Source organism: Alligator sinensis, unplaced genomic scaffold, assembly GCF_000455745.1.
Source record: "Alligator sinensis unplaced genomic scaffold, ASM45574v1 scaffold255_1, whole genome shotgun sequence".
Lineage (NCBI taxonomy): Eukaryota > Metazoa > Chordata > Crocodylia > Alligatoridae > Alligator > Alligator sinensis.
The window spans coordinates 1,211,669-1,238,364 of record NW_005842270.1 but is presented as its reverse complement, the minus strand read 5'-3'; the positions used below and the strand labels follow the sequence as shown (position 1 = coordinate 1,238,364).

Genomic DNA, 26,696 nt, shown 5'->3' with positions numbered 1-26,696 from the left:
CGGACAGACAGCAGAATTGCAGGAAAACGGAGAGTTTGAATAGTGAAATATCAAGATTATTAAGGAGAAGGAGTTGTTAACACGTGTGGAGTGGAGAGAGATTAGCAGGAATCAGGGAGATAACGATGAACCACGACTCTCTCGGCTCTGCCTGAATAGAAATGTCATTGCTCACGCTGTGCAGTTGGGTTTAAAGCTTGGGCAGAGCAGGAATCAAGGGGGGTGGAGGAGGGGGTCAGGAGACTGCACCCCTCCTGGATCCACCTCTGCTGCCGTGCCTGCCACCCTCACTAGCAGCTCCTTGGCACCGGCACAATAGCAGCGTGCACGTGCAGTGCCTGGCACAAGCAGCTGCGACTCCTGCTTGGGGAGTGACAGCAAATCCCTCAATACTTGTAGCAGTGGATGCCCAGGGGGCAGCCTCTGGCCAGTTTCACCTGCTTGGGTGCTGGCAGAGTCCCCTGATCCTCTTTGCTCCTTGGATGAGAGAGACATTGAGCCCTGCCCCAGCCAAGTAACGTGGCCTTTAATAGGGCCGTCTGCCTTGTGCTTTTTGACAGTTGGACCTAGCTGAGCCGTCGACTAAAAGAGTGATTGATTTTTGCTCTTTTACTGTTGCAGTCACTGGTTGTGCTAAATAAGGGCAGCATTTCTGCTCCCCGTTCTCATCCTCAGCCATAGCATCTCTTTCCAAGATGGTTCTCCCAGGAGGCAGCTGGGAGGCCACATTAAAAGACTCACTGAGCTCTCTGCATCTTCACAAGTCCTCAAGTAAGCCCACACTGACGTGCTGGGCTCGGCGCTGCCACAGGGATAACGCTTTGCTCTGTGCCTCTCTCCCAAGCGGTGCGCAGAAGTGCATGAAGTGCAAGGAAGGTGCCCCGGTGCTGGTCATCCGTGTCGGAGATGCCTTCTGCAAGTAAGTGTGGCCGGGGGCAGGGACAGGGTTCCCCTTGCTGACGGCTTTACTCATTTCCATAAGCCGGCAGGATGCCAGGCCATGCCCAGCCAGAACTGCAGCAGGGATGAGTTGAGTTTGAGAAGCAAGCACACAGCAGGTTGAACACGTTCAGGAAAGAGGGGCATTGCCCTGTAAGTCCCAGACTTTGGGATCCCTTTCTATTCCTGCAGACACTCGGTGATGAGAGACCCTGTGTTTTGTGGAGGAACAGGGGGCTATAGGGTAGGAGGGGCATTCTGCTTCTGGTCTTCCTGGCTTTTCTCACTTGGGAATAAAGCCCATTTCTCTGAGATAACAAGCTCTTGGCCGGTGGAGTAGGGAGCAGGGAAACTGAGTCACGACTGGTGACTGTTCTTTCCCGGGGTCGCCTTTATTAGCACGGGGTGTGATCACTGGTCCCTGCATCTCAGTGAAACAGCCCCTCATCATCCATCTCTACCTGCTGATGACTGCGATGCAGACTGAACTGCTTCAGGGATCAGTGTATCTGGGAAGAGGGAGGTAGTGACACCCCCCAGCACAGGAAGGAGGGGTGTGCAGGACTCCCCGGCAGAGCGAGCCTGCCGGCTGGTGTCTCAATACTCACCGGCGTTCCCGTGGCTGCAGGGCCTGCTTCCGAGAGTACTTCGTGCACAAGTTCCGGGCGATGCTGGGGAAGAACCGTGTCATCTTCCCAGGAGAGAAGGTAGTGGTGTTTCCAGTGCTGGGGTGAGGGCACAGTGGGGTGCTGCTGCTGGCTGCTGACGGCTCCATCTCCCTTGCAGGTTCTGCTGGCGCTGTCCGGCGGGCCTAGCTCCAGCGCAATGCTCCGGCAAGTCCAAGAGGTATTGGCTCTCAAGACAGCTTGGAAACCTGTCGGCTTCTGGGGAGCAGGAAGGCAGGGGATGGAGCAGCCTTCTGGGACCAAGGCGGATGGCAGGAGGCTGCCAGACCTGCAGAGAGGAGCACTGCTGGGGGGATGGGAATGGTCCAGGAAGTCCAGGCAGTCAGCCTGATCCAGGGCGGCTTTGGCACGTCCAGCCCTCATCTCTGCTGCAGGGGGGTGGCTGTGGCTTCTGCCCCATTTACTGCAACGCTCATTTCCAGGTCCAAACCCTGGACCAGGGGGCAGATGTGGGCTGGGGGCACCTCCAATCTCTAACCCGTGGCAGCCACTAGTAACAGCCTGCTCACTCTTGGCGCTACCTCCTCCCCTGCCATTGCCAGGAGACCCATCAGCCAGAGGAACCTTGTGCAGCCCTGGGGGGAGGACTGACCCATCCCATTTCTCTCCCCAGGGCTTGAGTCGGGAGACGGCGAAGAGGCTGCGCTTTGTGCCCGGTGTCATCTATGTGGACGGTAACCCAGCACGTCCCCAGCCTGCTCCCCCTGCACATGCATGTGGCACTGGAGTGGGCAGAGCCCTGGCATTGGCCATCCCCAATCTATTCCCAGCTTCCAGGGCTCTTCTGGGTGCCCAGCCTGGCCTCCCTTCCCTCGAGGGCTTCTGCTTTGTGGGGAGCAGCGTCTTCTCCATCAGGGGCCCAGTGGGGCAGCTCGGGGCTGGGGGTCTGAAACCTGGCCAGTAGCAGTTGGCCCCCAAATCCCCGCTTCAGCTGTATGCATGGCATCATTTAAGCCAGAAACCCCTGGTTAATGTGAGGAAGGCTTCTCAGGGCACCCCATGGGAGAGGTGCAAGCTCAGGGGATGGGTAGTGCCAGAGCTCTGGCTCCATGGGCCTCTCCTGTGCTGCACAGAGGGAGCCGTGTGCGGGCAGAGCCCAGAAGAGAGAGAGGACACCCTGACTCGGATGCAGGCCCTGCTGCAGGCCTCGGGGTTCCCCCACCACCTGATCCACCTGGAGGAGGTAGGTGGAAGGATGGGTGTGGGAGTGATGGGACCTGGCCTTCCTGGGGACAGGGTCTCATGGGGAGCTCCAGGGGCTGGCACACATGGGACTGAAGAGCCTGTGCTCCAGGCAGGGTCTGTGTCATTGGCTAAGAACCACCTACCTGGCCCTGTCCTCCCAGGTGCGCTGAGCCCTGTGCCCAGAGCAGCTGCCAAAGCCCCAGGGATGAGGGGCATCGTTCATATCCCACAGGCCTCCGCAGGCTGCGATGGCAGGAGCGCTGTCGCAGGGTCCAGGGTGCTGGAGTCCTGATCCCAGCCACACTGCGCTCCTCCATCGGAGTCTCCAGGCTCCAAGGGTGGGCTAGTGTCTCAGCAGCCTCCTGTGGCTTCCTCCCCGCAGGTGTTCGAGCTGCCCAGCTCCATCTTGCAACATGCCCCCCACGCACCCAGCCCACCTGGGAGCAGCTACAAGGCAGCAGTGGAAGGCTTCATCCATCAGCAGCGGCAGGGGGCAGCAGGCACGGGGGACACCATGGCACCTGAGGGGCAGGTCCAGGAGCGGCTGGCAGTGCTCGGCATGCAAGAGGGTGCTGCAGCCTCCCCGGAGGGCCTCCTGCCAGCCAGTGCCCTCACGGAGGAGCTGAGGCAGCTCTTCGGGGCCGTGACGACGCTGACAGCCAAGGAAGAGCTTCTGCAGATGCTGCGGTGCGTGGGAGCCTGACGGTGCCCGAGGGGGAAGGGCTAGACTGCTCCCTTCAAGAGGGGCATTGGGGAAACCCTGGCCCTGGGGGTCTCATTGGCCTCTGGCTGGGTGTGCCTGGTGGGAGCCCCCCCTCTCATGCCCTTCCTCCTCCAGGACCCACCTGATCCTGCACACAGCCCGGGTGCGGGGATACTCCAAGGTGATGATGGGCGACAGCTGCACCCGTGTGGCTGTCAAGCTGCTGACCAACCTCTCCCTGGGCCGTGGCGCCTTCCTGGCCCTCGACACGGTGAGCCCCAGTGGCGATGTGGGTGGGGCAGGCATTGGGGGGACCCTTGTGCACCCCATCTCCCACCCCAGCCAAAGCCAGGGACCCTGCTGCTCCCCTTTCTATGTCCCCAGTTCCCTTGCTCGGGCCAGCCCTGGCGCAGCCCTCCCTGCATCCCGTGGCTCTGCTGCATCGATGCCCAGCCTGGGGGAGATGCTGGCAGTGCCAGGGTGCTAGTCTCTGAGCTGCCTGTCTGTGCCCCCGAGCACGGGCAGGGGGTTTTGCTCTGGGCTGCCCATCCCCACTGGGAGTTAACCCCTCAGGGCCTGCAGCTTTCCTGTCACTCCTCCCATAGCAGGCATAACAGCCCCTTACCCATCTCTGCATGTGCAGGGTTTCATGGACGATCGCCATGGCGATGTGGCGGTGGTGCGGCCCATGCGGGAGTACACTGCCAAGGAGGTTGCCTTCTACAACCGGCTCTTTGGCGTCCCCACTGTCTTCATGCCTGCCCTGGATACCAAGGTAGAGGGGCTGTGGTCTGGTGCACCTCTTTCTCACTTGTTCTGCTGCCTCTGGCATGGAGGGTGGCATGGCCACGTCGCCAGCAGCCCGGGTGTTGAAGCTGTGGGGTCATCCAGCTCGGTGAAGGAGCCCGGGGGGTGCAGGGCCTGTTAGCTCTGGTCCCTGAGGGCCCAGCTGCCGCGGCAGGGGACACAAGGATGGGAGAGCCACAGACCAGCCAGGCCAGAGCTTTGGGGCTGAGACAGGCCCCAGCTCCAAAAGCTTAGCGCCTGCCCAGGGCTGTGTCCACAGGAGCCACTGCTGACTCTCCCCACAGGTCCTGGAGAAGCCCAGCATCCACCGGCTGGTCGAGCGCTTCCTCTACGCCCTGCAGGCCGAGTTCCCCTCCACAGTCAGCACCGTGTACCGGTAAGGCTCATCCAGCACTGCCAGCCTGGGTGCCAGGCATCAGCCCGTGAGTTTGAGGATGGGGAGAGCCAGGGGCCGCGGCTCAACAACGAGGGGCTCCAGCAGGGCTGTGGGTTGGGGGAAATCAGCGCTTGGGGGGCGGGGAGGCAATTAAGCCGTGTATAGTGAGCCCCCAAGATCCCCAGTGCAACCGTGCTGAGCCCCCCGGGGGGTTACTCACCTGCTTGTCCCCTCTGCCTCGTGCAGGACGGGTGAGAAGCTGAGCGCGACCCCCGCAGACACCACAGCCGAACCCCAGCGCTGCCTCCTTTGTCTCTGTGTCCTGGACACCGGTGTGGGTAGGTGTGGGGCACGGAGGGGGTCTGCGGGGCTGCCCATCCTCAAGATCTGCTGGGGCCATTGGCCCATAAGGAGCAAAGTGTTGGTCTTGGGCCCCGGCTGACACAGCTCCTCTTTGCAGTGGAGGGCTCCACGCTGCAGGCGTTGCTGATCTCTGAGGAGCTGTCCAGGAAGAGACCATCGGACCCGTCGCCTACGAGGGGAGGCTGCTGTGCCGGGGCAGGGGCACGCAGGTGCTGTGGGAGCCCCCCAGCCTCTGGGTAAGGAGCAAGCGCCTTCCTGATCCTCTCCCCCACCCACAGCTGGCTCAGCCCAGGCCCAGCTTGTGGTGCTCAGCTCTTGCCTCCTGCCTTTTCCCCGCAGGACCAAGGCCCGGGCTGATTTCCTGCCATTGCTCTGCTATGGCTGCAGACTCACCATCAAGGACATGGTAAGTCTTCTGCCACCCACCCCGGGGTGCCAGGCCAGCTCATCTCCACCCAGTGCTGAGCTCTGCTTTCGGCATGAAGGGGACCCAGGGGTCCGGCCCCTGAGACAGCAGCCAGAGCTCCTAACTGCTGGCAGGGCTGGAGGTCCAGACCTCAGGCAAAGGACCTGGGTGCTGCACCTATCTGGGGGTGGGGGTGTCCCATGAACAGAAACCCTGCTGCCCCTAGGAGGGGCAGCCATGCCCCCGTCTCACCTCCTGTCCGTTGCAGACCTGCCTGGAGCCGCTCCCGCCCTATATCCGGTCGGAGGCTGAGCGCAGGAGGCGCAGGTACCGTGCTGGGGAGATGGCCTTACCCCCTTCATGACAATAAGGGCACTTGGTTCGCACCAGGCTGGACGCTGAGGCCGTGCTCCCTTGCAGGGCCACCATGAAGCAAGAGATCCAGGAGTACTTGCTGGAGGATGAGGCTGCGGAGCCCAAGAGCTGAGCCTGGCCCCCGGTTGCCCCCACGGACAATGCATCTGAGGTCTCTCAAGGAAGAGAGGCAGCTCCCCGGGGCAGACCACTGCATGGCTTAGGCCTGGGTTTCCCAGCAACTGGAGTCTTCATCCCGTGCCCATGCACCGGCCCCAGTCCACTCACTCAGCTCCAAGCAACCTTCCAGCTAGAGGACGCAGCTCCCGGCCTGCCCTGGGTTGCGGTTCCTGAGCTGGCCTGTCTGACCAGGTGGGCACAGTCACCCTCCACAAACCCCAGCCTGGCTCCGGGGCCTCCAACTCAGCCCCTGCCATGCCACACGCCCTGTGCCAGGGCTGCCTGCATAGACAGAGGGGGTCGGTGGGCGAGCTGGCTCCAGGCCCCTCACCCCCATCCCACCCCCTGCCCCAGCAGTCAGTCCAGGACGCACAGAGCCTCGGCTTGATTTTTATTATATATCTGTATAAATAAACCATTTGACGTTACAAAAGAGTCCACAGTCCAGCTGGAGCAAGCCCCACGGCTAGGGGTGGGGTGGGGGGGAACAGCCACACTCCGCTGAGTTCCTGGTGCTTGGCAAAGTCCACGGTGCCCACAGGCAGCCACCGGGGCCCTCCTGAGCTCCACAATGCCCGGAGGGCCCCGGGGCTGTGCTGGGAGAAGGGGGGCTATTGCTTCCACGTGTTTATAGTGCAACCTGCACCCACGCCAGGGCTCTGGGGGTGCAGCTCAGCCTGGGGGCAGCCCAGCCTGGAAGGCACTGCGGCAGGGGGGTGGGGAGCATCCCGCAGGCAGGGATAGGGGCTGGCCACCCCCACCCCTTTCTAAGGGTTTTTTAAGCTGTTAAGAAAATTCCTTTTAAAAAGCCCACGGCTGAGCCCCTACGCAGGCGCCTCTGCTCTCTGGCACGGCTCGGGACCGGGGCAGGGGGTGCGGGCATGGAGCTGGCTCGCGGTGGGCCCCTTCACCCCGCTCCGGGCACCTCCTTGCCCTGGCAGGCGCTGGTGTAAGGCATCCACTGTGACAGTCGGGGGTGCGGCCGGGGCCCTACTCCTTCTCCCGCGTCCACTTGATCATGGTCTCAGGGGAGCGGTAGAGGAAGATGAGCTTGGCGTAGAGTTCCTCCTCCAGTGCCAGCTCGCCCGTCTCGCGCACGAGGAAGATGTCCTGGCACAGCTTGAGGATGCGGTCCACGCACGGCAGCTCCTCGAACATGATGGAGTGCGAGATCTCGCTGAAGAAGCCCCGCACGAACTTCCCGATCACCAGCACGATGGACACGTACAGCCCCATGATCCTGCCGGGGCGGCACTAGGGTCAGCGTGGGGGGCACCTCTCCCTTCTCTCACCCTCCACACCCAGCCAGGCCCCCGCTGTGTCAGTCTGGCCCAGCCTAGCTGCCTTGATCCTATTTCTAGGGTCTCTGGGAGCCAGCCACCGCCTGAGGGCACTTAGCTGGCAGGGGAAATGGGGTAGGAGCTGGGATGGGAGACTAGGAAGCCCCCATGCCCTGCTTTCTGCATGGCAGTGGGCAGAGCTCAGTGCTTGTAGCATGCTGTGGGCAGCTGTGCCCCCCTCCAGCCCCAGGACTCCCCCAAAAAGGTGCATCTCTCTCCGCTCCCACCCTGCAGGACCCAAGAGCCAGGTCCGTAACCCTGACCCACAAGTTTCAGACCCGTGACCCTGACCCAGCAGAGGCTGGGGACTCTTAGGGCTGTGGCGTGTGGGATCCCGGCACTCACCCGTAGCCGGCCAGGAAGCCCAGGCTGGGCGGGCTGACTTTGTCGTTGAAGATGACCATGGGCAGGATGCTGCAGTCGGCGGGGCGGGTGCAGTCCTGCAGCCGCACCACCCACCACTCCAGGAAGCCGTCGCCCCCGGCCCCCGTGCCCACGCGCTCCCGCTTCAGCTGAACCTCCACGTCCAGGTAGCTGTCCTCCTCATCTGCGGGGGAGAGAGGGGGTCAGGACATGGGCTCCCACCCTGTGTGCCCCCCATTGCTGCTTCCAGGGCAGCAAGGAGCAGGAGGACCTCGGTCATGTCCATCTGTCCTGGAGTGACAGCAGGACAGAGGGACGTGAGGCTCATTCTCCCCCCCAGTTGCCTTCCCCCTTGCCCCCAAGCCAAGCCACAGGTACCCAAGCTCCCAGCGTCTGCTGGCCCCAGGGTCAAAGCAGAGGTGAGGGCCCTGGTGCTATAGGAATACCCCCGGCAAGCTCACTCACCGGGCAGCAGCTGCTTGACGGGGTTGGCCTCGGGGCCGTTGGGCGCCCGGATGTACTGCGGGAAGAGCTTGGGGACCCGCCTGCAACAGAGTGAGGTGTGATGGAGACCACCGGCTCCACCTGTCCGTCTCAGCTCGGTGTGACAGCATCTTGGTACAGGCTGTAGGGTTGCTGCACCCCTGTGCAGCAGCTCTGGGCATGCCACCCCTGCTCTGGGCCAGCCCGGACACCTGGGTCCTTCCAAACCAGCTGGCACTAGGGACTGAGCTGGTTGCTGGCAGCAAGGACCCTGCACAGCCCTGGCAGCCAGTCCCATAGGTGCAGCTCTTGGGTGCTGCCTGAAGCAGCCAACCCCTGACTGGTTCCAGTTGCCCCTTTCCACATCTGTCTGCAGGCACGATGCCCCTGGACTCCCACCAGCACCCCCTCCCCGCTGCACAGTGCGAGGTCTCTGCACACCCAGGCAGGGTGGGAGGCCCATCCCATCCCAGCCGGACCCCCAGCTCCCCACCAGCCCTGCACTCACACGGGGGCATCCCGGGTGCCCTGCAGCAGCTGGGCCAGCTCGGAGCGCACGGGGGTGCCAGGCTGCAGGTCGGTAGTGTGCTTGTCGAAGGTGTGCTCCACGGTGCCGCCCTTGCCCAGGTCCCTGTGGGGAGGGAGGACGTGAGCTGGGAGCAGGGACAGGATGGGGTATCTGCCCTGCCCAGCCCAGGCTGGCTGGGACCTCTGGAAGTCCCAGCCCCAGCCCCAGCCCTAGCCCGCACCTCTGGAAGCTCCAGGTAAAGCGGAGGGTGATGTCGGACGAGCCGTTCTGCAGCTCCCGGCGCATCTGCTCACGGCTGGGGGGGCTGATGCTCCAGAGCGAGCCGGAGCTGCCCTCGATGCGCGCCGTCACGATGTCCTCGTAGCCGTACAGCGTGATGAACTGCATAGCCACCTGCAGTGTGGCGACACGGGGGTCAGAGCCTGGAGCCATACAGCAACCCCCCCTAGCCCCATGGCAGCCAGGCCCTGCCCCTCGGGAGCGCTGGGGGTCCCTCACCGGCTGCCTCTCGAAGTGCTTGGTGAGGTCCTCGTAGTCGCGGGGCGTGAAGGGCTGGATGGACTGCTGCTGCGCGCTCATGGTGAAGAGAGGCTGCGGCACGGGGAAGGGGGAAGCCGTCAGTATGGGGGGAGAGGGTAGAGACTCGGGACCCCGTCCCCCCAGGCAGTCCCCTATGGAGAGCAGGGACTGGACATCACCTCGGGAGGGTCTCCCAGGGCTCTGCCCGGCCCTGGGGTCCGGCACGGGTCGGGAGAGGACCCAGGAGTCCTGGCTCCAAGGACAGAGCCCTGCCCCGCCAACCAGGCAGCTCATCCCTCCGGAGCCAGGGAGGTGGGTGAGAGATGGGCATCTGCCCCGGTGGCACCGCCCTCCTGCCCTAGCACAGCATAGGCTCCACCCCCACCTGGGGCACAAGCTGCACCCCCAGGACAAGCTCCACCCTCATCTAGGGCACAGGCTCCTCCTCCAGGACATGCTGAGCTCCCATCCAGAACAAGCTCCACCCCCATGAGACCCCACCCCCCATGACAAACTACACCCCCATCTAGGGCACAGGCTCCTCCTCTAGGACAAGCTCCACTCCCATCTAGGACTCAAGCTGCCCCCCACGTATCAAGCTCCACCCCTACTTGGAGGGGGCTCCACCCCATCGCAAGCCCCACCCCCAGTTGGAACAGGCTCCGCCCCCTGTTACCTCGTAGCCGCCCAGCTTGAGGGTGACAGTGACGTCGATGGGGTGGTTGACCACCCCCACCACGGAGCGCACAAGCGACATGAAGAGCAGCGGGAACCAGATGATGCAGATGAGGAAGAGGATGATGAGGCCGCCCATGCCGTACTTGACAATCTTTTTCTTCTTCTGGCCCTTGGGCTGCGGGTATTTCTGCGGAGGGGGAGCGGGGGTTCAGGGCAGGGGGTCCCCAGACCCCCCCACATCTGCCCCCAGCTGGGAGGGGGGTAGCAGCCCTTGCTGGAGAGGGACCCGGGGCCAGAGACGGGCAGTGCCCACCTTCTCGGTCTCCCGGCTGCACTTGATGATGAAGATGTTGGCGTAGATGTCCTCCACGCACATCCAGTTGGACAGGGACAGCGTGGTGTCGGTCCAGACCCAGTCCATCACGGCGCGCAGCTCCACCAGGAACGGCACCAGGCGAAACCTGTAGTGTTTAAGAGGTGTTGGGGGCGGTCGCCGGCTGCACCTCCCTGGGAGCCAAGCTGACCGGCATCCTTCACCTCCCGTCCCAAATGCCGGTCTCGGCTGGGGGTCAACCCCTGCAACCCCACCCCATGCTACTATCGGAGGGCAACCCCCTATCCCTACCCCCCCAGCCACTTGGCTTAGGGCAGCAGTGCCTCCCCGCCGGGGCAGGTACCCTTGGAAGAGGAAGAGGTTGAGGTGGTTGTATTTCTTGGTGAGGAAGTTGCCCAGGATACGAGTGGGGTAGCCGCAGCGGATCTGATAAGCCGACAGGGCGAAGTAGATGCACTTCACGAAGTACCAGAGTTGGGCCACCGTGTTCAGGCTGAACATCCTGCGGGGAGATGTGGGGGAGGCGCGTCAGGCCCAGGCTCCAGGGGTCCCCCCCGAGTTGGATCCAGGCTGGAGAGAGCAGGGGGCGCGTGCACCAGCCACATCCCCCTGCCTACAACAGGGCTCATTCACTGCCCTCAATGCCCCCACCCCGTCACGGGGAAGCCCAAAGGCAGGGCCTGGCCCATGCACGCCCAGGAAAGAGAAAAGGACCCAGGTGTCCCGACTCTCAGCACAAGTGGAGAGCCCGCAGGACCCCGGAGCATGGGGCTGAGGTGCCCAGGCACCCGCTCGTCCCTGGCGGCCACGGTGGCAGGGAGGGCCGGACCCCGGTACCTCTCGGTGACGGCCGGCAGGATGAAGAACATCCAGAGGTGGATGCCGAAGACGAGGATGACCTGGAAGATGAGCTTGCCCAGCACGGTCTTGCGGAGGTAGAGAGCTCGGTCGATGACCATGGTGGAGAACTGGATGAGCAGCATCACCAGGAAGGCCTCGGGCACCTGGTCGTCTGACAGCGAGGACGTGATGTCCGCGGCCGCCGAGTGCTTCTGCGGGGAGCCAGACAGATGTCACGGGAGGGGGGCCAGACGCTGGTAGGGCAAGGGGCCAGCATGCAGCCCCCTCCTGCACAGCTCACCCCAAAGGCCCAGAAGCCGAAGATGATGATGATGAAGTCGACAACGTCGGCCAGAAACATGAGGGCGTAGACGTCGGTGGCCGCCCGGTACTGCGTGTGCAGGATGTCCCGGAAGAAGCTGCGCACCGGCTGGTACATGCGGTGCGTCCTGCCAGGCAGTGGGTGGGCACCGGGGTCACCGGCACCGTCCCCTCCACCCAGGAACAGTCTCCACCTCCCCCAGCAGCACCAGGGGCACTACCCGGGTCCCTCTCCCCAGGAAAGCTCCCGTGCCGTGTCTCTCTCAACCTCCAATTCCCCTGGGGGAGAAGGGAAGGGAAGGGAAGGGAAGGGAAGGGAAGGGAAGGTGGCCCCCGGGCACTTACGCAGCCAGGAAGCAGCTCTTGACTCGGAGCCCAGCAGCCTTCAGCCGCTGTCGGGATGGACTGGGCTTCTCCTCCTCCTCCTCCTCTTCCTCTGCCGTGCCCTCCTCTGCGCTCAGACACAGGGCGAAGCGTCACCCCCCTGCTCCCACCTGGCACATCCCTGCCTCAGCCCTCCTGCACGGGGCTGGGAGAGTAGGGGTGCAGGGGCCTGGGCCGGTCCCTCTCTGTTGTCGCCCAGACTCCACATACCTGCTGCAGCCTCCACCTTCTGCTTCCTGCCCCATTTTTTCTTCTTCTTCTTCTTCTTCCTCCTCAAGCGCAGCTGGCTCGCCGGCTCCCCATCCCCCCCCCCTTCCTCCAGAAGCTCTGGCTCTGGCCCCAGGACAGCCAGCTCCACCGCCCCATCGTCCCCACTGCCCAGCACAGCCGGGGGCTCTGTGGCCTCAGGCGCCTCGTCCTCCGCCCGCTCGGGCTCCCGCGGCGGCTTGACATCAGCATCCTCATGATCCCACAAGCCGTAGCGCTGCAGAGGGTGGGGAGAAAGCCCCAGCATCAAGGCTCAGGGGCACAACCCTGCCCCACTTGAGGCCTGGCTCCCGGGAGCTCAGGCAGGTGCCCGCAGCCCCGTCCCAGGGCTCTCACCTGCAGGAGGGAGCGGTGGAAGAAGAGAGCCATGAGCTGGATCAGGTCGTACTTGATGTAGCGGTCGGTCTTGTCCAGGCCCAGGATGCGGGGCGGGAAGTAGGGCTTGCCCTCATTGCGCACCAGAGAGGAGTAGCTATTCCAGGGGAAGAACCCGAACTGGAAGAGGTATTTCACCACCACCATCACCTGCGACAGAGGAAGGTGGCAGGTCAGTGGGGGCCAGGGTCCCGGCAGCGGCAACCCCCTCCGGCTGCACGCAGCTCCCCCACACCGAGCACGAGGCTCCCCAGTGCCCGCCGCAGACCCAGACCCCACCTCGGTGTAGACGATGGCGGTCATCCAGAAGCGCTTGCTGGGCCGTGGGATGGAGAGCATGGCCCAGAGGAAGACGAGGATGGGCAGGAAGAGGGAGATGACGGAGGCGGAGACCATGTTGTTGAGGATGATGATGAAGTAGCAGAGCAGGTCAGAGTGGGCAGCCACGAAGCGGTACAGGGCCAGCAGCAGCTGCAGCGCGCGATTCTGTGCCCCGTAGAACCGCTCCGACTCCTCCAGCTCCTCAAAGGAGAACTGCCTGCAAGGCACGGGACAGATCCGGGCGGCACTGAGCCTCTGGGGTCGGCTCCCACTCCCAGGGACCCCGTGCCGAGTGTGCCCAGGGGCACGGCTGTGTCACGGGGAGGCACCCAGCACATGCACCCACCCCGGAGACCCCGAACATCAGGGCTACAGACTGACTACAAGATGGCCCTAGTGAGGCACGGGTACCACGGGCCTGGAGGATGCCCCTGTGCACCAGGCCTTTCACACAAAGCTTCACATCAGCATGAAACTGAGCTAAGCACTTGAACCCTACTCGCTAAACACCCGCCAGCCACTACCTGTGTGACAGCAGCTCGCTGGCCGTCCGCATCCGGCTGCGGGGATGCGCCAGCAGCTCCTGGGACCCCTGCACGTCTTCCTGGGAGCCCATGGCCACGCTCTGCTCCTCGCTGCTGCTTCGGGCGTCCTCGCCAGCTGGAAGGGCAGGAGCACTTGGGGGCTGAGCCCCCTTGCTGAGCGGGTCCTCACTGCTGCAGAGGGTGGCAGGGAGGGTCAATGCCAGGACAGCACAGGCAGCAGGGTCTGGACCCAGGCCTCTGCTCCCCACAGCGGGTCAAAGCCGGGAGCTTGGCACCATCCCAGCCTGGCCTCAGGAGAAGGGGAACCCCCCTGCCCAGATGCTGATCAGCCAGAGCAAGGACACGACTGCCTTGCACTGGGGTCCCTGCAGCCCTGCCCGGCCCCCTACTCATCTATGCACCTGCCTGGAAGCTGCGCCGTTCTGTGCATCCCGGGCAGGCCCCCCCCGTGTGTCGGTCTCCTCCGAGGCAGGCACGTCATCCGCCGGCAGCTGGTACAGGTCATCCAGGGCCCCGTGGGGGTCCTCGTCCTGCCAGGGAAGGGCACGCAGTCACATCCCAGGGCCCCAGCATGGCTGCTTGGGGAGCTGCCAGGCATCCCCCGTGCTCCCCCCACATCCTGTACCTTGGCAAGCTTCTGGGTGAGGACGTATCTCTCGACCCAGAGGATGGTGGACATGTCGGCGTGCTCCCTGGTGATGGCACGCAGCCACTGCGTCAGCCCGTCCCCCGTGGCCTGGCACAGCACCCCCAGGAAGCGCAGGGTGCTCAGCATCCGCTGCACCACGTTGCTCTTCTCTGCAAGGGGAGGGAGGGACTGCTGAGCCCGGCTGGAGGGGCACCAGCCCTCCCCATCTGGGAGGGCGCAGGCCACACTGTGCTGCTGACTTCACACAGCCAGGATGCAGGTTGAGCCCCGCCTCACCCCCAGCAAAGGGGTCCCCAGTGCTGGACTGGGGAGATTTGGGCCTTTCCTGGGGCATCTGATGCCTCCTTGCTCCAGGGTGGGTAAGAGCAGGCTGAGAGCTCTCACCTGCACCCTTCCAGCCCTGCGCTGCCCCAGCAGGGGTGGACGCCGGCAGCGGGTGAGTCCTGGGCACACCAGGCAGGGACATGCCCTGTCCCACCTGCCACCCATCCAGCTAAGGCAACAGGGCTCTGACCCACCTGCCTCCTCCTGCTCCTCCTCTGGCACCTCGGGGGTCTCAGCTTCAAACACATCTCCAGCCGCACCATCGCCTGCAGGACATAGAGCAGGTCACATCCTGCAGCCAGCTGCGGCACCCCCAGGCAATGCTGGTGCACGGGATCCTGTGCCGTGAGCAAGGGCAGGGGTGGGGAGCAGGGAGCCCGTCTTACCTGCTGGCGTCTCGGCATCCTGCTGCTCTTGCTGTTCCCGCTGCTGCAGCACGGACTTGGTGTTGGTCACCCAGGCTTGGTACGCCAGCTAGCCAAGATAGGGCAGAGACTCAGCACTGGGTGGCCACCCCCATCCATCAAATACCAGCACCCACCTGCCCCCCGGGGCCTGGTGAGCAGAGGGACCCTTGGGGCATGTGGATGCAACCCCTACTTTGACAGCTGCTCCCCTGCTGTCTGCACTGACTTGCTAAAATGCAGCAGGCACCTGCCAACACCAGCCAGCTGCCAGGCCCAGCGTGGGGTGGGGGTGGCACTGAGACCCACACCATGGGGGGTCGTCGCTGCAATGGGACCGGGGTTGGGTCCAGCAAAAGTGGGGATGGGAGGAGTGGGGCTGGAAAGGGATGGAGAGAGGAGAAACCAGGCTGGGGCAGGCAAGGGGTGGATGGATGGACAGATGCATGGAAGGACGGATGACAAAGGACCACAAGACTGGAACGGGTCCCCTAAGTTGAGACGATGGATGGATGGGAGACAGGCAAACAAGCCCAGAGCAGCAGCTCAGGTGCCCTCTGTGCCACCCATGGCACCCGCAGGCCCCAGGAGGCCACCTGCCCTCACCTGGAAGGCGCTCTGCTGAGCCGGCCTCTGCTCCTCCGGCGTGGACGACTCCTCCTCCTCGCTGTCCGACTCGAACAGGAAGTACTCTCCCGAGTGCAGCACTGCGCGGGGTGGGAACACACATGCCAGCATCACCCCGGGCACCGCAGCAAGGACGCCCACTCCCTGCCTCCCCCCGGTGCTTGGCATCACCCCCAGCCACCACCCCGGGGCTTTCTCAGCTCCCAGCCACGTGGCACAGCTAGGGCATCCAGAGCTGGCCCACAACCCCACGGCCAGCTAGGCATGGAGAAGTGGGGGTGCTGCCCAGGCCTGGCTGGGACATCCTGGCACCAGGCAGCCAGACCAGGACCCCTGTGTCCCAGTGCCCCTTGAGCTCCCAGGGCACAACTGCCCGTGCAATGCCACCACCCCTCCGTGTGCAGGGCCTCACTGTGTGCTGCACACGGGTCACATGCATGTCTTGCCCACCCAGCACACCCCCCGCCGAGCCCAACCAGCTGGTCCCCGACTCAGACCCACCAACCACCTAGACCCAACCCCCTTCTCCCTCCAAGGTTAGTCCCGAGAAGCAGAGAAACGCAGAGTTAACCGAGCCCCGGCCCAGAACCAGCAAGAAGGGGCGGTGGAGGTGGATCGGAGCCATGCGGGGCACCCATGGAGTCAGTGATGGAGGCGCGGGCGGCATGGAGAGGGGCTGTTAGTGACCCGCCACCAGGCATTGGAGCCGTAGGCATGCGGGCAGTACCTGCGGCATGGTCTAACCAGGGCCGCCACCACCGCGTCTGCTGCCGGGAAGGGGCCTTCCTGCCCCCGGGCTCTGCGGAACGACCACACGGCCGGGTGAGGACGGCACCGCACAGGCAGGCGGCCCAGCTCCTGCCAGGCTTCGGGCCAGGGGCAGACCTCGGCATGGAGCGGGGAATGCCAGGGGAGCCAGCTCTGGGGTTGTTTGGGGACTGGGAGAGGGGACCAGGGACACAGGGCAGGGAGGCTTTGGCTGGGCATGAGACCTGCTGGGCTCTGGGGTGATGGCGCTGCCAGGATGCACGGGTTCAGGGTGGGCACAGCTGGGCTGGAGTGGGGCTGAGGACAGGCAGGGGCAGGAGATGGAGCCCCAGGTAGGCCTGTCCCATGCACCTGGCCAGGGACTGTCACCTCTGTGCTACACCAGCCAGGCAAACAGCCCTGGGCTGGGGACAGGCGATGGCTGGAGCAACTCGGGGCAGGTTGCTCCCCCCGTGCACCCCCTCACCTGTCCGGTCGTCCTCAGCACCCTCGGTGGGGTCGCTGGGCAGCCTCTCCTGGTGGTATTTCTCCTGCTTGGCGCGGATCCGCTCCATCCTGTGGCAGAGGCGGGCCAGCTCTGTCCCTGTCTGTCTGCCCCTTCCCCAAGGCCCCCCGGGACCCCTCGCCGAGCCCCTACACACTGCGATGGGTGGCAGCACTCCTGGCTGGACCACGGACCCCACCCCAGTCTCCTCTGCTCCCCCCACAGCAAAGGGGCGGCCCACCCTGAAAGCCCCCCACCCTGCCAGGGACCCCTCCACGGCCACTCACTGCCGCTTGAGCTGCACCAGCGATTTCTTCTCGGCCTGGCGGTGGAAGCTCATGCTCTTCAGGATGCTGGCCTTGAACAGCGCGAAGCCCCTGCCGAGACACCGCGGACAATGAGCACCAGCACAGCCCTGGCCCCCGGTCTCCCCCCAACCAGGGGTCAGGAAGGGGCAACAGCTGCAGAGAGATGCTCTGGCATCTCCCGTGGGGCCATCAGAGCCAGCACCTTGGTCCCTGCCAGTTGGGGAAGGCATGGGGACCCCATGTCGGGGCTTCTGGTGCCTGGCACTGCAATGGAGTCACACATGTGCATACGCATGCATGTGCATACACATGCATGTGCAACGTGTTGGTGTCTGAGGCAAAGGCAGACCGCACCCCCCGCTGGCAGGGCCTCCCTGGAGAAGTGAGCTCCCCCAACCATCAGCCTCACCTGGAGGCCTGCAGGGCAGAGGCCTGGAGGTCGGCGGTGACATGCAGGAAGTAGTAGCTGAGGAAGACGCGGCGCTGGAGCAGCAGGAAGAAGAAGCAGATGCTATCCCAGATGATGCCGGCCTCCTCCACAGGCAGCGCACAGTCCTGGTCCCGGCTCATGCTCTTGGCTGGCAGAGGGGAGAGGGGACGGTCAGGCACCTGGGGCCGGACTCACTCTGGGGGATGCCCCCTCACACTGGGACACCCCCAACCCTGTACCCCAAAGACCCCTGGGAGCCTCTGTCCCCTCCCAGCCCCTGCACCCCCAGTGCTGGGAGGGACACAGGGAGGTGATGCCAGGGCAGGTACTCACGGTCATAGTAGCCCTTCACGGTGCACACCAGGCTGAAGAGCTGGATCACCCAGCAGAAGCTGCTCTGCATCTGCTGCACGAAGACGCAGGAGAGGAGCTGCGGGAAGGAGCAGGGGATGGGGCGGTCAGGCAGCTGCAGGAGCCTTGGGCTGCCCTTGCCCCAGCTCCCAGCTGCATCTGCCTCCTAGGTAGCACCCCTCCTTCTCCCCCTTGCAATGCCAGAGCAATGGGCACAGAAGCGGCAGTATGGGGGGGTCCCTTCCCAGGCCCTGCCCTGGGCACCTACCGAGAGCATGTTCTTGGAGATGATAACGGTGACGTTGTAGAGGATGAGGCAGTCCCAGATGGCCAGGCGCGCCCGGGCCGGCTTGCTCAGCATGGCCGTGCCGAAGAGCAGCAGGTAGAAGCAGGCCAGCAGGTAGCCCAGGCCGAAGATACTGATGCGAGTGGCGCCCGTGATGAAGACCACGACCAGCACGAACCAGAAGAGGTAGCGGAAAACCACCACCTTCAACATGTCCAGGTAGGACCTGCCGACGGAGCCAGGATGGGGCGGTCAGGGCAGCCCCGGGGGTTTAGGATGCCTGTCCCAGCTGCAGGCCGCTCCCCGCAGCTGGGGCACTGCAGGTCTGGGGGTCCCTCTCTCCCTCCACCCACGGACTGTGACCGGCAAGGGGCCGCATGAGCGTTTCGTGGGCATCCCACATCCCGGGTCTCAGCCCCTGACAGCGTCACCTGCATCTCCGGGCACCGTGCTGATGGCCCAGCCGCTGCCCCTCAGCTGTGTCCCAGGTAGCACCCCCTGGCCATCTCCCCCTTCCAATGCCAGAGCGAAGGGGCAGCACAGGACATCCCTGGGAGCCAGGCACCCACCGGCAGTTGATGAAGTTGGGCACAGGATTGTGCCCGTCACGAGCAGGGTCCAGGTGGTCGGTGTTCTCGCCGGCCGCCCGGCGCCACTCCTCCGTGCGCTCCGCCTCGAAGACCCGCCACTGCTGGGAGGCGCAGAGCAGCAGCAGGAAGTCGCCTGCGGGGACCAGGGGGTCAGAGCCGGACCTGCAGACCCCTCCCCAGGGCATTGTCCTGGCTCCTCCCCCTCCCTTGCAAAGAGGTGGGACTCCAGCTAGGCTCCACCCTAAAAGGGGCCAAGCCACGCACCTTTCTTGCAAAGGGGGTGGACCTCCAGATAAGCTCCTCCCCCAGGGGATGAAACCACAACCAGGATCCTCCTCCTTCCTTAAGTGGGCAGGGTCCCGCCTCCTCCCTGGGAAGTCAGGATCCTCCTCCTTCCTTAAGTGGGCAGGGCCAGCCCCAGGTCCCGCCTCCTCCCTGGGAAGCTCAGCCCGAGATCCAGCTGGTAGGGATCCCTGCCTGCTCATGGACCAGTATGCAAGGGGCAGGACAGCGCCCAGTACCCGGGAGTCTGCTCTCCATGGATGCGGAGCACGGGCCTGCGCCCAACCTCTGCCGGGAGGACGGACAGGCAGGGGGACAGGAGGACATGCCAATGCCCCGGGGGGAGCTGCCCGTACTCACTGATGAGGTTGATGGAGTTGGGCGCCATGTAGAAGTCGGGCAGGTACATCCACTTGATGAGCGCCGAGTTGAGGGGGATGGAGCGGCTCCACCTCCAGGGGTAGTCTGCAGCAAGAGGGGGGTCAGTGGGACCACAGGGGTGAGGGGGGCAGGCACATCCTCTAAGGACCCCACTCCCCACCCTGGGTCCTAAGAACCCCCTGGCTGCCCCCAGCCCCCTGCAAAACCTATTTGGGGTGCCACCTCCCCCCCCACCCCATGTGCCCCCAGGAGCTGCAGGCTCACGCCTACCCCAGCTTGACCCCCGTCCCTGCCCTTTTACCTTTGCAGAGGGCTGGGGGGATGCCCACGCACAGCAAGTACTGGTAGAGCAGGAAGAGAGCCAGGAAGAGGCAGTACTTGGGCCAGAGGCGGGCCACGGCGGCGCGGCGGCGCCGGGTCAGGATGACGACTAGCCAGCAGCCGTGCAGGATCACCATGAAGTTCATCCTCTGCCCGATCACATTCACCGTCATCAGGAAGCAGATCTAAGGAGGGAGGGAGGGGGCTGAGCCGCTATCCAGGTACCTCCTGTCGTCCCCTCTGCAGGTGCTTGCTGGACCAGGGAACCCCCCGCCTGAACTCACCTCCAACCCAAACTTGTAGTAGAAGTAGTTGAGGAAGTACTGGGCGCAGGGCAGCAAGCCTTGGTCCAGCCGGGCATGCGTGCCCTCCTCAAAGATGGCCTCGGTGGCGGGGGGCACCAGCTGGTGCTGCCGGCGGTAGTACTCCTGGCGCCGGTACACCGCTGCCTCGAACACCAGCAGCAGCAGCACCAGCAAATGGTTCTGTCATGGGGACAGGGGCAGGGGTTTGAGTCCCGCCTCGGGCCCCAGGTGCCGGCTCTCGCAAGCCCAAGCTGAGCCAAGGACTGTGGGGACGGGAGACGGGGGTCACGCACCTGGATGTAGCCCAGGTTGGGGTAGCCCTTGCGGATGCCAAACCAATTGGCGGGGTCCACCGGGCCGCGGTACAGCGTGGAGTTGTGCAGCTCTGCGGCCGGCAGGTTGGTGCTGTTCAGCAGAGGCTGCGGAGCATGGGCGGCCGTGAGCAAGGGCAGAGGGGGGGGGGTCTCCAGTCCCTGCTGCGAGCTGGGCACCACCCCGTGCCCTCCTCCACCCAGCCCAGCAGCCAGATGCCCAGGCCAACCTGGGTGCATGGGCCAACCTGGGTGCAGTTGCTGTAGTAGTCACTGGGCTGGACGACCTCAAGCTGATAGAGCATCTTGCAGACTATGATGATGCAGGTCCAGACAGTGGAGAGGCAGGAGGCCATGTGGCGGAAGCGCCCATAGGGCAGCGCAAAGGCCCACAGTGCCACCAGCAGGAAGTTCATCACCGACACCTGCACAGATGGATGGACAGAGGTCCAAACAGGAGCCAGACCCCGCCGCTTGGCCACCATGCCGGTGCCAGGGGAGAGCTGATGCAGCCTGAGGACCCCCTGAGGGGCTGGCTCCCCCCAGCAACAGGGCAGACTCCCCTGCCACCTATCCAGGACCCCATGGATGGAGGGAATCCCTTGGACTCCAGCTAGAGCCCCCCCTCCAGGGCTTCTAAAGCCCTTGCACAGCCCACCCCCAGCCCTGGTACCTCCTGCAGTGCCACCCAGACGGTGTACAGCGCCACCAGCTTGAGGACGTGCAGCTCCAGCATGCGCCGCACGAAGACCTGCCCCCGCGTCAGCACGTCCGAGAAGCTCCGGCCCAGCACCTCCAGCCGCTCCAACACCAAGCCCCACTTGCTGGGCACTGCTGCAAGCAAGGGGGTGGCGTGGGGGACAGGACAGCCCGTCAGCCAGGCTGGCACCTGTGCGCCCCTGCCCCGGGCAGCTGGACCCACAACGAGCCCAGACACCCCGACCCCAACGGGGCAGGGTCTTGCTGCACTGCACCGGGGGGCACTCACCTTCCGAGGCAGTGTCTGAGCCGCCCTGCTCGGCCTCAGCCTCGCCGCCTTCCTCCTCCTGCCCCTGGGCATCCCGCAGCAAGCGGCTCTCGTACTCCTCCTCCTCGGGCCTAGCGGGGAGGGAGGGGTCAGCACGGGTCACCCCACGACCCTCCGCATCTTGCTTCGGCTCCCCCAGCCCCACCCAGGATGCAGAGAGGCAGGCCCCCCACCCTGCTGAGACTGCGGACCCCTACCCCCCTACCCCTTCCCAGCAGCTCAGCCCCAGCCCCGGAGGATGCAGCCACACCGCTCCCTGGTGCAGGTGAAGGAGCGCCCCCCAACAGCAGCCCCGGGTGTACCTGGGGGCAAGGTGGGCGCAAGGCGCTGGGGCAGGCGCGTGCTCGGGGTCGGTGATGCGCATGAAGGGGCGGTGGAAGTAGTGTAGCTGCAGGATGCAGGCCAGCAGGAAGAAGCCGGGGATGAGGATGCTGGAGAAGAGCGCGGACACGCTGAACTGCTCCAGGCCCAGGTCCCTCAGCCTGGCGGGAGAGAAGGGCAGTGGTTCAAGCCCTGGCCCCGTTAGCCCAGGCTCGCCCCGAGGCTGCTAGTCCCACGAGACCAGCGTGGATGGGGCTGCCCCGTGGCTTTGAGCCATGATCTCCACGTGCATTCCCCCTTCTCCCCGAGCAGGGATATGGACCCGCCCCGGACCCCTGGTTCTTCCCCCGGCTCTGCCCCACACTCCACTGGGCAAGTCTCCGTGGGGGGGAGAGGTGCCCAGGACAGGGGCTGGCGTCACTCACTGCCCGTCGGTGAGGCTGGTGAGGTTGCGCCAGTAGGCGGGGAAGTCCTGGAACTGGTAAGTGTAGACGGCGATGAGCACCAGCATGGTGTAGGCCACCACCAGCCACCAGAAACCCGTCAGCAGCTTCCGCCACAGGCTGTAGTACACCTGTGGGGCAAGAGCCATGAGCGCCCAGGGACAGGGCAGCCTGCCGCATCTGCGCCCCCAGCCCTGCCCTGCCCCAGAGCTGCTCTGGATCAACCCTGCCCAGGGAGGTCAGGGGGCCTGGGATGAGTGTCTGGCCCCCGTCCAGCCCCTGGCTGTGCCCCTGGGAGCCTGGGCATGGGGCAGGCACATGGACTTGTCTTGCAAAGGGGGCCCCAGCACCTACCCCTGCTTCAGGGCAGTGCCCCACGGCACTAGCCTGAAGGCAAATGCTAAGAGCCCCTGCTAGCACCCAGGGCTTGCCCATCACAGTGCCCCCACATAGCACCCAGGTCATGCCCAGTTCAGTGACCCCTGCTAGCACCGAGGGCGTGCCCAGCTCCATGCCCCCCCGCCCCACTAGCACCCAGGGTATGCCCAGCTCCGCATCCCCTTGCTAGCACCCAGGTCATACCCAGCACAGTACCCCCCTGCTAGCACCCAGGGCATGCCCAGCTCTGTATCCCTCTGCTAGCACCCAGGTCATACCCAGCACAGTACCCCCCTGCTAGCACCCAGGGCATACCCAGCTCCACGTCCCCCTCCTAGTACCCGGGGCATGCCCAGCTCCGTGCTCCCACCCCGCGCACCTGGAAGAGGGTGAGGCAGAGGAGGAAGAGGAACATGTAGACGATCTTGTAGACGACAAGGCGCCCGGCGAAGCTGACCACGATGAACATGCCGGCGCACACCAGGATCCAGTACTTGGCGTAGAATGCCGTCACCAGCCCGCCCAGCGCCCGCAGCACCCGCGGTCGCCCACTCGCCTCTGCAAGGCACCGCCGCTCAGAGCTGGGGCCAAGGGGGCACCGTCTCCACCGCAGCCAGTGCCCAAAACTTCCTGCCCTTCTTACCGCGGCACCTAACCCTCAAGCAGCAGCGGGGGGGAGCAATGGGCAAGGTGCCAGAAGCCCCCCGCCCCTGCAGAGAGGGTCTTGGCCCGCCCACCCCACCCCCCAGGGCACTCGCACTCGGTGCTGGGCTCTCCTGGGGTGCTCTGGCTGCTTCTGGGGGATGCCACAGCCTAGCCCTTAATGGCCCACAGCAGCTCCCAGCCCAGAAGCAGGCTGCAGGGACCACCCCCACCCCCGCCCCATGCCGCGGAAATACCGAGTGTGCCTGGCCAGCCCCGTGCCCCTCACCTGTGTCAGTGACGGTCACCTCGAGCAGGGGGGCAGGCGGGCGTCTCCGCTTCAGCAGCTTCTCCTTGACGGACTGGCGCAGCAGCAGCCAGAAGGTCAGGGTGTAGAGGACCTGCGGGGACAACATGGGTCAGGCCAGGCACCGGCTGGGCATAGAGATGCCCAGGGGGACAGGCAGGTGGTGGGGAAGGGCTCACCTTGGCTCCCAGGTCCAGGCAGGGGTAGGGGGTGCGCGCCAGCCCCAGCTGCTCCAGGCTCATGGAGCCGAGGCGGGTGGGCAGCTCTGGCGCCAGGTCCATGCCCCAGACGTACTGCAGGCCGCAGAGGGCAAGGCCGTAGAGCAGGATGAAGGGCGAGCACAGCATGGCAAAGTGGTGCCGGCTCCGCATGGTCCAGATGAGGCAGGCCCACAGCAGCAGGACGAAGGTCAGCCAGCTGTGGTACGTGATGCTCCACACCTGGAGGGCACCAAGACGGGCACGTGGCAGCACCTGCCGGCCCAGGCTCCCACCCAGGGTGCATGAGTCTGCCCCCCGGCTCTTACCATCATGGCAATGAGGGCGCAGACGTAGCTCTGTTTCAGGACCATGTGGCCCAGGGCTTGCAGGGGGTCCTTGCGCCGTGCCCGCTTCTTCCTGGCTGCAGAGAGCGTGGCAGAGATAGTCGGAGCTGCCCCCGGGCTACCCACTGCCCTTCCCCACCCTGTCTCCCCTCCGGCTCACCCCGCAGGGGCTCCCCAGGGTCCCACCAGCCCCCACCAAGGAGGCGGATGGAGATGGTGAGCTCTGGACCCAGCTGCAGGGTCTGAATTGCACATGGCTATGGGGGCATGAGGCCTCCCACCCCCAGCATCCTTCCACCATCAGCCCTTGCACGGACCCAGCGACTTGGGCCTGGGAAAGCAGCGGGTGCAAAATGGGGAAGGGGCAGGGGTCCAAGCAGGACAGTCCTCCCCCTCCTGCCCTGCACCCCAGAACCAGGGGGTGCCCCCCACCCCCCCAGAGACCTAGCCTGCAATGCCAGGCTGCAGCCACTAGGGGGCAGCGTGGCTTCACCCCACCGCAACCCTCGACCACCCCTTGCCCCACCCCATGGCTTACCCAGCGGGGAAGGGTCCTCCAGGATGTGCACTGTGCAGTTATCAGGGCTGGCGGCGGGGGCCTCGGCACCAGGCGACAGCATGGGCTGGGGGGCAGAGGAGTGTGAGCCGCGGGCGCTGCACACCCACTCACCCCTGTTAGATCCTGGGGGGGTCTGCACTACCGGCCCTACAGCCCCTGTGGGCACTAATTCCCGAGGGCACATCCCCTTTCCCCCACCGGGATACCAGGACCCTGTCCCCTGCCCCGGTGGCTCCGCTCCTGACCTTGGTGTCCTCAGGGAGGCTGTCCCCAGCCTGGGGCCAGTGCTCCAGCTCCACCAGCTCTTCATGCTGGGGCGGCATGGCCCGTGTGTCTGTCTCTGTGCTCGTGAGTCTCTGGGTTGGGGGAGAGCCAACCTCAGTGCCAGGTGCCAGGGCCACAGGCACCAGGTCATTGCAGCACAGAGTATCTGCTGCCCTGGGGCAGGCAGGGAGAGAAGGGGCAGGGGATGGGGAGGGGAAAGGCAGGGCTAGCCAGGAGCTGCTCACCCGGCGGCGGGCTTCCAGCCACCTGAGCTTCAGCAGGGTGACCACAGTGAAGTAGAGCAGCAGCAGGACGCCAGGGTTCACGTAGACGGGCCAGCGATGGCTGGTGTTGAGGACCAGGGCATTGGGGCTGCTGCAGTTGGTGGCTAAGATGATGTCCTTCAGCCCAAAGACTCTGCATGGGGGAGAGGATGGTGTGATAGCCCCTGGCGGGGGTCCCGCTGCTGCTCCCACCACCCCGTGCAGCTAGCGCAGCTCCTGGGTTGCACTGGGTAGTGCCACCCACACCCCATCCTGCACCCTGCAAAGGGGCTCTGAAAGCCAGGGATCCTGCTGCACCATGATTACAAGCTGCCTAGGGACCTGGGTGCTGGGAAGGGCACGCGGCACCTGGAAACAGCCCTGCACCCAGCAGGGAAGGGGCACCGTGGCCCAGCCGCCACGCCCCCAGGGCCTTTCCCTGGGGAACAGAAGCAGAGGCAAAGCCACAGCTCACCCAGCAGGGATGAGACAAAAGAGCCGCAGCCACAAGGCGCAGCCCAGGTCCGGCTTTGATCCCTGCTCTGAAAGGGCAGGGTGGCACCATGCACCCATGGGTCCAGCCCAGCCCCGCGGCCGCTCCCCTGGGACCTCATCCAGGAAACACGACCCACGTGGGAGCCCGGAGCTGGTGAAAGGGGGTTGAGCCCAGTTCCTAATGGCACGGTGCCCTGGCATGGGGAAAGCCAGCGCACCTGGGCAACCTCCAGCCACCTGTCCCCATTGGGGAGACAGCAAGGGGCCAGCTGGATGGCAGTGGGAGGGAGGGAGAAGCTGCCGGCTTACCGTGCCCAGATGCTGGTGGGAGGTAAGAAGGCCTGGACGTACGGTGCCTGGTAGCTGTAGAGGCAGAGGAGGTGGCCGGCAGCGTAGACACCCACCATGATGCAGAGGGTGTTGAAGCCCAGGTGGCTGAGGCGGAAGTGGCAGGCCCACCACGTGCACATGCCCACGAACAGCAGGTAGTAGACGCTGGAGAAGGCCGACGGCAGCGTGATGCCTGTGGGGTCAGGGCCGTTACCCCGAGGGGCTGGCGACGGCTCCGGGGATGAGCCCCCCTTAGCTCAGCAAAGGGGCTGCCATGACCCTGGGCTGAGACCCCCCGCACTCCTCTCACCTGCCAGAGCCAGCAGCAGCAGCGCCAGCCCCTTGCCGGCCGCCCGCAGCAGCCAGTGCACCTTCACCCGCAGTTTGGCGGCCAGGGGCGTCGTCTCCGTCTCTGCATCCTCATCGCCCGGCTTCTCAGCACCTTCATCCTCCTCCTCCTGCGGGCATCCAGGGCAAGGTGAGGGCTCCCTTGCCCGTGCTACAGCCCCAGGACTGGGCACAGTGGAGACCTACCGTCCTGAAGGGCGCCAGGGCTTGCATGGGCATTGCCACCCTGGAAGCCACATCCCGTGGCTTGCCATGCTGCCTGGTGGCTATCTGGGAGCCGGGGCCTGGACACCTGGGTTCTGTCCCCACAGATTTTCTGGCTGTGCCTCAGTGTCCCCCTCTCCAGCCCTTGGGAAGGGCTTGGAGACCTTTGGGGGGCCCACGAGGGACAAGGCAAGTCGGCCATGGGCAGGATGATACCACAAAGGGCGCTGGGCCGGTGCACAGGACAGTTCAGGCTGACGCCACTGCAAGCAGCCAGGTAATCAGATCCAGGGATCTAGCGCTGCAGGGACGTGAGCGCAGGGGCCGGCCCCGTTCCAGCCAGGACACACTGACACACGATCCCCTGGCTCCCCGGAAAGGCCATGTATGCAGGCCCTGGCGTGGAGGAGGAGAGGTCGCCCCGACAGGTGCAAAGGCCACGGGCACGGGGC

At 65.0% G+C, this 26,696-nt stretch overlaps 2 protein-coding genes across 8 annotated transcripts in view; one reads left to right on the top strand and one right to left on the bottom strand.

Annotated features, from left to right (window-relative positions):
• CTU2 (cytosolic thiouridylase subunit 2) overlaps window positions 1-6,227 on the top strand; it is a 6,998-nt gene extending 771 nt beyond the window's left edge. For both annotated transcript variants that reach the window (XM_006027877.3, XM_025209166.1), the window contains 14 exons: window positions 845-919; window positions 1,568-1,646; window positions 1,726-1,785; window positions 2,239-2,299; window positions 2,699-2,808; window positions 3,193-3,497; window positions 3,649-3,784; window positions 4,157-4,288; window positions 4,605-4,696; window positions 4,943-5,034; window positions 5,157-5,295; window positions 5,399-5,465; window positions 5,734-5,792; window positions 5,886-6,227. In XM_006027877.3, the coding sequence (XP_006027939.1) occupies window positions 845-919; window positions 1,568-1,646; window positions 1,726-1,785; window positions 2,239-2,299; window positions 2,699-2,808; window positions 3,193-3,497; window positions 3,649-3,784; window positions 4,157-4,288; window positions 4,605-4,696; window positions 4,943-5,034; window positions 5,157-5,295; window positions 5,399-5,465; window positions 5,734-5,792; window positions 5,886-5,952 (1,474 nt within the window). In that variant the 3' untranslated portion in view covers window positions 5,953-6,227. The remainder of the gene's footprint in view (window positions 1-844; window positions 920-1,567; window positions 1,647-1,725; window positions 1,786-2,238; window positions 2,300-2,698; window positions 2,809-3,192; window positions 3,498-3,648; window positions 3,785-4,156; window positions 4,289-4,604; window positions 4,697-4,942; window positions 5,035-5,156; window positions 5,296-5,398; window positions 5,466-5,733; window positions 5,793-5,885) is intronic.
• Window positions 6,228-6,375: 148 nt separating this feature from the next.
• The window catches only part of PIEZO1 (piezo type mechanosensitive ion channel component 1), a 37,464-nt gene continuing 17,143 nt past the window's right edge, over window positions 6,376-26,696 (bottom strand). For 2 of the 6 annotated variants that reach the window (XM_025209160.1, XM_025209163.1), the window contains exons 6-51: window positions 26,003-26,150; window positions 25,672-25,885; window positions 24,850-25,021; window positions 24,586-24,696; window positions 24,320-24,404; window positions 23,764-23,858; window positions 23,417-23,677; window positions 23,220-23,331; window positions 22,668-22,846; window positions 21,893-22,041; window positions 21,449-21,628; window positions 21,108-21,217; window positions 20,793-20,953; window positions 20,368-20,544; window positions 20,102-20,227; window positions 19,788-19,988; window positions 19,484-19,688; window positions 19,162-19,266; window positions 18,499-18,652; window positions 17,912-18,155; window positions 17,626-17,722; window positions 17,272-17,440; window positions 16,842-16,931; window positions 16,537-16,625; window positions 16,030-16,101; window positions 15,282-15,382; window positions 14,658-14,745; window positions 14,466-14,537; window positions 13,924-14,096; window positions 13,704-13,828; window positions 13,278-13,469; window positions 12,712-12,970; window positions 12,394-12,582; window positions 12,001-12,274; window positions 11,752-11,857; window positions 11,387-11,534; window positions 11,083-11,297; window positions 10,589-10,747; window positions 10,225-10,372; window positions 9,910-10,098; window positions 9,213-9,305; window positions 8,935-9,107; window positions 8,694-8,816; window positions 8,168-8,247; window positions 7,685-7,886; window positions 6,376-7,239 (exon numbers count right to left, since the gene is read on the bottom strand). In XM_025209160.1, the coding sequence (XP_025064945.1) occupies window positions 6,990-7,239; window positions 7,685-7,886; window positions 8,168-8,247; window positions 8,694-8,816; window positions 8,935-9,107; window positions 9,213-9,305; window positions 9,910-10,098; window positions 10,225-10,372; window positions 10,589-10,747; window positions 11,083-11,297; window positions 11,387-11,534; window positions 11,752-11,857; window positions 12,001-12,274; window positions 12,394-12,582; window positions 12,712-12,970; window positions 13,278-13,469; window positions 13,704-13,828; window positions 13,924-14,096; window positions 14,466-14,537; window positions 14,658-14,745; window positions 15,282-15,382; window positions 16,030-16,101; window positions 16,537-16,625; window positions 16,842-16,931; window positions 17,272-17,440; window positions 17,626-17,722; window positions 17,912-18,155; window positions 18,499-18,652; window positions 19,162-19,266; window positions 19,484-19,688; window positions 19,788-19,988; window positions 20,102-20,227; window positions 20,368-20,544; window positions 20,793-20,953; window positions 21,108-21,217; window positions 21,449-21,628; window positions 21,893-22,041; window positions 22,668-22,846; window positions 23,220-23,331; window positions 23,417-23,677; window positions 23,764-23,858; window positions 24,320-24,404; window positions 24,586-24,696; window positions 24,850-25,021; window positions 25,672-25,885; window positions 26,003-26,150 (7,065 nt within the window). In that variant the 3' untranslated portion in view covers window positions 6,376-6,989. The remainder of the gene's footprint in view (window positions 7,240-7,684; window positions 7,887-8,167; window positions 8,248-8,693; window positions 8,817-8,934; window positions 9,108-9,212; window positions 9,306-9,909; window positions 10,099-10,224; window positions 10,373-10,588; window positions 10,748-11,082; window positions 11,298-11,386; window positions 11,535-11,751; window positions 11,858-12,000; window positions 12,275-12,393; window positions 12,583-12,711; window positions 12,971-13,277; window positions 13,470-13,703; window positions 13,829-13,923; window positions 14,097-14,465; window positions 14,538-14,657; window positions 14,746-15,281; window positions 15,383-16,029; window positions 16,102-16,536; window positions 16,626-16,841; window positions 16,932-17,271; window positions 17,441-17,625; window positions 17,723-17,911; window positions 18,156-18,498; window positions 18,653-19,161; window positions 19,267-19,483; window positions 19,689-19,787; window positions 19,989-20,101; window positions 20,228-20,367; window positions 20,545-20,792; window positions 20,954-21,107; window positions 21,218-21,448; window positions 21,629-21,892; window positions 22,042-22,667; window positions 22,847-23,219; window positions 23,332-23,416; window positions 23,678-23,763; window positions 23,859-24,319; window positions 24,405-24,585; window positions 24,697-24,849; window positions 25,022-25,671; window positions 25,886-26,002; window positions 26,151-26,696) is intronic. The other 4 variants (XM_025209162.1, XM_025209161.1, XM_025209164.1 and 1 more) reach the window with 4 other exon arrangements.